Below are 6398 nucleotides of genomic sequence, written 5' to 3'. Positions count from 1 at the left end.
AAAATTAAAGAACAAGAAAAGAATGTTAAGTATGCCTTTGCAAAAAGTAGAATATAATTATTGAATTTGTTACTAATGAATTTGAATCTAAGTCTAATTTAATTAGGTCCAAATAGATAGTCCCAATCTATCCATTTAATAGCCACTAATTAATGAGTTTAATTGGGTTACCCATTTAAAATTAATAAAATTGCATACACATACTCATTTGTTGAAGACCAACTTGAAAAATTGGTCATTATTTACAACTATATATGGAGAGTAACAGGATATAAGGTAAATAGGATGCGAAATTGGGTAAGAGATTACATAATTTGATAAAAGCAAGAGTACTAAACTAGTACTCTTTTGATTTTTTTTAACCTTTATTCATGTAACTAATATAAATAAGTCAATTACTACTATTATTATATTAAACGTTAATCCGTGCATTAATTGCACGGGTTGCCATACTAGTATTATCCTATCGTAAAAGAAGAGGTCATTGCAGATTGGTCCATGTATATATGCTCATATATGATAGGCACAGGAGCAGTTTTGAATTAGCGGAAAGAGACGTGCGGGTAATATTCATGAATGCACGTTGGTTGTTTTAAGGGCACCAATGTTTCTTGCAGTTTTTGATAGCATGCGATATAATTTGACCCTTAGACACCTCGTACGGCGAGGTCTAGCAGCCCCTATATTCAAATGCCAGTTGTCTAAATGAGATTAATGCATTTCCAAATAATCATCAATTAATGTTGTTCATCAATATAATTTTGCCTAAAAAAAAAATCATTTCAAAGAACTTTAGTGTTTGTACCATATGATCTTGTGCAACTGCCAATGCAAAAAGGTTTTAGAGATCCTCTTTTGGAAATTCCAAATGCACGCACTATTCAGATATAACATAGTCGTCAAACTTACTGTTGCTTTCAGGTACAGTTTTTAGTGATTTCAGTTAAGAGCACATATTTTGACTTAAAACATTCTGCGGTTCGATTCACCCGCTGGATATATAACTGACCAATGGTTACATATTGCAAAAGGGATAAGAACAACAATCAGTAGTAGGCTTTCATGCATGAACCTGCAAAGTGACAAATCATATATGGAAAATGACTTGGGTTTTAAGAAAAGCTCCTTCAAATTTCTTGCTCAAAAACAAAATTTTTTTTATATAGCTTCTGGCTGGTCAAACAAGAAGGGTTTTTTGGATTTGAAATCATTACTAGTGACTAAATACCGTGTATAAATGAAAATAATCCAACTAATTACTAGTAAGTTCAAGTTATAATAAAAATATTTTTGCGTGAATTTGGAATGCGTTTGGATTCAATTGATAAACATTACGGCCATAAAAAAAAAGAGTAAATCTTATATACACTGACAGTGTATACACTATCACCACTGGATTTATGACATGTGTGCAAAAGTTGAATTTCAACTTCAAATTTTGCATAGTTGTTATTCATCAAATGCTGACAATATATACACTGCCAGTACAGGAAAGATTAATCCAAAAAAAAAAAATTACCAATTCATAAAAAAACTTTTGACGAGCAAGTAGTTTAGCTTTTCATTACCTTTGTTTCTAAAAAAGGAAGAAAGACAAATAAAGCCTTCTTCCTCAGGAGGATATAGCCTACATTGATCCATGCTACTCTATCCTCAAGAAATTACGAATTGGAATGCTACAGAAGAGCAATTAATGGAAATTTACAGGAATTTTGCTTCCAAAATTACGAAATTTTAGCTAGCCAATTAATGGAAAGCGAACCGTGTGATCACAGAATATTTCTTCCATTTTTGTAATCAGAACTAGTCCTTCCATCTTTCCATGTATGTATAATAAGAACTTCAGCCGATAATTCTCTTCCGTCTTCTTCTTGTCCTTCACGTTTGCTCCTACAGTTTTTGTTAGTTAAAGTTGAACTGCCATTTCTGGCATTGCCTAACACAAGAAATTGAAGTAAACAAATATATATCTATGCAGAATGGAGAGATTTGCTCGATCCCTAAATGCAAGCCAAGCCTATAAATACCACCCATTGCTTTCCAAGTTTCTCATCCCTCGGATTATTACAGCAAAATCTTAGCCTTTACAGATTCTAGTAGCCACCTCTGATAAGAAAATGAACAGCAAAATGAGATTTCTTGCTGTCCCATTTCTCTTCATTTTCTTCCTCTTGCCATCAGCTGAGAGTGTAACGTACAATGTGCAGAGTTACGGGGCGAAATCTGACGGAAGAAGTGATTCCACGAAATCTTTTCTGAGTGCATGGGCTGCAGCTTGTGCCTCAGTTGAGCCTGCAACAATTTATGTTCCAGGAGGAAGATATTTGGTTGGTGGAGCATCATTTTCGGGCCAAAATTGCAAGAATAATGCTATAACCATTCGCATTGATGGAACCCTTGTTGCTCCATCTGATTATAATGTCCTTGGACATACTGGTAACTGGCTCACGTTTGAAAGAACTAATGGACTTTCGATTTACGGTGGAACTCTTGATGGCCAAGGGACTGGTCTATGGGCTTGCAAAAACTCCGGCAAGAATTGCCCTACAGGAGCAACGGTATGTTGTATAGCCTCCACTGCTTTGTGTTTTTTTTTCTTCTTACAAGAATCGACAACTTTCAAACTACTTTAAAGGGTACAATACTAAAAGCAGCCTCAAGATTCAACTACAGGTGCAAGAGTTTGAGCGCCTGACCTACAACCAAGACTGAGCATATTACTTTAATTCTGTTGTAGTATTTGTCAAGCAAAATAATCCCACAGAAAACTAGTTTAGTATTGTTTTTTATATTAGATCCACGAAAGAGAAAAGTGGCATTTGGAGTTTTACATGATTCCTTAATCAAATGTGTCTTCATTTTCATCCCTTTTTACCAAATACCAAATAGAAAAACCACAATGTGCTTCTGAATTAGGACGAATGACTAATCATTTCCCTTAATTTGTTTCTTGCTTTTTATGCTGCCACAGTCACTGGGATTCTACAATTCAAACAAAGTCTTGGTCAGTGGATTAAGTTCGTTAAACAGTCAAATTTTCCATATCATCCTCGACGGCTGCCAAAACACTAGGCTAGAAGGAGTAAAGATTTCAGCTCCAGAAAACAGCCCAAACACTGATGGAATTCATGTCCAATCATCTTCTGGTGTTGCAATTACTAACTCTCACATTGGCACTGGTGATGATTGCATCTCATTAGGCCCTGGAAGTTCCAACATATGGATTGAGAATATCAACTGTGGTCCTGGCCATGGAATAAGGTATCAAAATCGGAAACTTATTAAGAGTCCATTAAAGTTCTTTGCAGTTGCTGTAATTCTGATTTATTTACTCAATACATCGATTTTGTGCTTGTTTCAGTATTGGCAGTTTGGGAAGCAATTTGCAAGAACCAGGAGTTAAAAATGTGACAGTTAAAACTGTTACACTTTCGGGCACACAAAATGGTCTGAGGATAAAAACATGGGCAATGCCTAGCAATGGATTTGTTACTGGAGTTCTGTTTCAGCATGCAGTAATGGTTAATGTCCAAAACCCCATCATTATCGACCAAAATTACTGCCCAAATAAGGCCAAATGTCCTGGTCAGGTATGATCAAAAGGGTTATTATTATTATTATTATTTATGTTTTGCAAAAACATTTATCTATAAAAAAAGATCAGAAAATGGGAGCTGATAAATGTGTACATTAATTTTTTGGCAGGCCTCAGGTGTGAGGATTAGTGATGTGACATACCAAGATGTACATGGAACATCAGCAACTGAAGTTGCTGTAAATTTTGACTGCAGTAAAAAGTATCCATGCAGCCGTATAATTCTGGAGGATGTCAATCTTTCCTACAAAGATCGACCAGCTACGGCTTCATGTGTCAATGCGGGCGGATCTTCATCCGGTCTAGCTGTGCCCAAAGCCTGTTTGTAGGAGAAAATGCATGAAGTTCCATACAGTATTTAAAATACGTGCAAAATAGTTGCACAAATCTTGTAGAAAATAAGGGCTCACTTAAGAAAGTGAAGCAGTCTAGCTTTTTATAATGGTACTGTCAAAGTGTAAATCTTGCTTGTGCCTGTGGCTGGATTGGCCTTGCGATCAACACATTATTTGATATTAATACAACAAAATATGTTCTTTTGTGGCTTGAACATCTTCTCTCCTTCAGTTATTTGATTTGGTTTATGGAACTTTAAAATCTATTGGCAAGTAATATGGCTTTAACATCTTCTAATTAATTGTTTATGGAACTTTATCCTTGATATCCTAAACTTTTTTGTTGTGTCAAAGTAATAATGGTCTTCTGGCTTGTCGATCTGTGAAACTCAATCTATTAATTTATCCTTGCATATGCACATAATTGGTTACGACACCTTCACAAATGTTATGTATCTTTGCGTAAAAACTTTATCCTTACTTTAGAAGATCCATAGTTATTTATTCAGGTATAAGAGTAATTTAAAAAAAATAGAGTATTATTATTGGAAGTAGAGGGGCAAAAAAAAAAAAAAGAAAAGGTTGAAAAGACTTATGTGAACTAAATAGGTTTTAAAGGGAATATATGATATAAAAGTGTGTTACTATGGAAATATTAAAGTTATCTCTATGTTTTTAAAGATTTTTTTTTAAAAAAAATGGTTCAAAAGTTTATTAGATTCATTTTCACCTTCTCTTTGTTTATTTTTGGCTCATAAAGGTCACTCTTTCCAATCCGACATCTTTAATTACGGGTAAATCAAAGCTATTAATTGCTTGAACCCTGCATCAAAGGCAGTTTTTTTTTTGGTTAAGTTAAAATTTATTCCCGAGCAACAAAATGTAAGTTATCAGAAAATATGGATAGAGCACATCGTGATGAGCAGCTAAGGCAGAAATATAATAGATTGAGAGACAAGGAACACATCATGCTGAACAACAAAATGTACCTTTTTCCTAGAAGAATGAACAGCGAACTCTTTCCGAGTAGTGGTAGGTAACCAAAAAAAAATTACGTCTATCTCTCTACGAACAAATGAACAGCGAACTCTTTTCTTTTCCTCGATTATTGAAGAACGACTTTGTGTAATTTTCATCAGTGGGTTTGCGTGAATTGTTCTCAATGAGGAGCAACTAATTTACTTCTTCTTCTACTCAGGGCATAACTGATGAATTGGTTCAATTACAACTGTGAAATCGAATTGATTTTAATATTCGTATATTTTCTAATTTAATTTCTTATATTTGTTTTGCTGTTTGAATATCAAGGGTTTGATATCTAATTCAACCTAGCTAAGAACATTTTCTACCAGTTAAGATAGTTAAATCCGTAATTGTTTAATTGTCTTAAATTAGTGGTAACTAGTATGATTGGGTTTGTGTCAGGAAGGCGTAAGATCTAATCTATATAAACCCTAGTAACATGTTTATTGATTAGAATAGGGCATTTCTAGTTTTTAAGGGAATTGAAAAATTAAATCTTACGGTCGTACCTATGGTTATTTCTTGATTAGAGAAATAATTAATGATCGTATCTTAACTATCGACATAGTAAGAAACCGTTGATTGTCATCATTTGTTTGAGAATTATAACTTATTTATTAATGAATAAATAAAATAATTATTGGATCAATAAGCAGTTGTGTGAACCACTTCTGAAGTTTTCTCCTTGGCTAGAGCTTGCTTATTATTGATTTAATTCTAATTTTCTTTAGTTTGATTTCTTTCACTTAAGTTGATCATTTATTTTAAGAGTAAATTTTATATACACTGACAGTGCATACACTATTATGGTTGGATGCACGATACATATGTAAAATTTGGGTTTCAAATTCAAATTCGAATTATGTATCATGCATCCAACGGTGAAAGTATATACACTGTCAGTGTATAAAAGATTGATCCTTATTTTAAGTTTCCAAACCCCCCGCTTAATTCTTGCTTGGAAGGAACAGATTCCCTAATCCCTGTGGAGACAACCCTACTCACCACTGTACTCAATTATACATTTTCTTGAGTAGGATTTTATTATTGCACAAACCCAACACCTATCATGCTTGAACCCATATCAAAAGCCTTTTTTTTTGTTAGCATAAAATCTATTCCCAAGAAGCAAAATATACACTATAATTACTATAATAAGTTGATATATAAGGCAATATCAGTCAAATAAACAAAGAGACAATATTGACAAACAAAATCTAGCCAACAATGTTATGACCAAATGATAACAAGAGCAATATTGAAAAGACTAAACAAATTCCAACCCATAAGTGTTAAGTTTATGAGTAAAAGATTATGTCCCACATTAGTTCGAGAGATGGAAAAAGAGCGGTTAATATGTAAGTAAGGGTTCATGATCTAATAGTTTAAACTTTTAGATCAGAATTTGGTTCCTAACTTACATTTTGGACTCTTTGATAGGCTCT

The 6398-nt window shown here is 33.7% G+C and overlaps 1 protein-coding gene across 1 annotated transcript; it reads left to right on the top strand.

The window, feature by feature from the left end:
* The first annotated feature begins 2129 nt into the window (after positions 1-2129).
* Positions 2130-4090, top strand: LOC113758346 (polygalacturonase-like). Its single transcript, XM_027301260.1, has 4 exons — positions 2130-2558; positions 2972-3261; positions 3362-3590; positions 3706-4090. The coding sequence occupies exons 1-4, from the start codon at positions 2130-2132 to the stop codon at positions 3922-3924; spliced, it is 1167 nt and encodes a 388-aa protein (XP_027157061.1). The 3' UTR covers positions 3925-4090.
* Positions 4091-6398: the final 2308 nt, after the last annotated feature.

Source organism: Coffea eugenioides, unplaced genomic scaffold (assembly GCF_003713205.1).
Source record: "Coffea eugenioides isolate CCC68of unplaced genomic scaffold, Ceug_1.0 ScVebR1_492;HRSCAF=1178, whole genome shotgun sequence".
Classification (NCBI taxonomy): Eukaryota; Viridiplantae; Streptophyta; class Magnoliopsida; order Gentianales; family Rubiaceae; genus Coffea; species Coffea eugenioides.
Note: the sequence above shows the minus strand (reverse complement) of the source record. Positions and strands in the feature narration are given on the sequence as shown.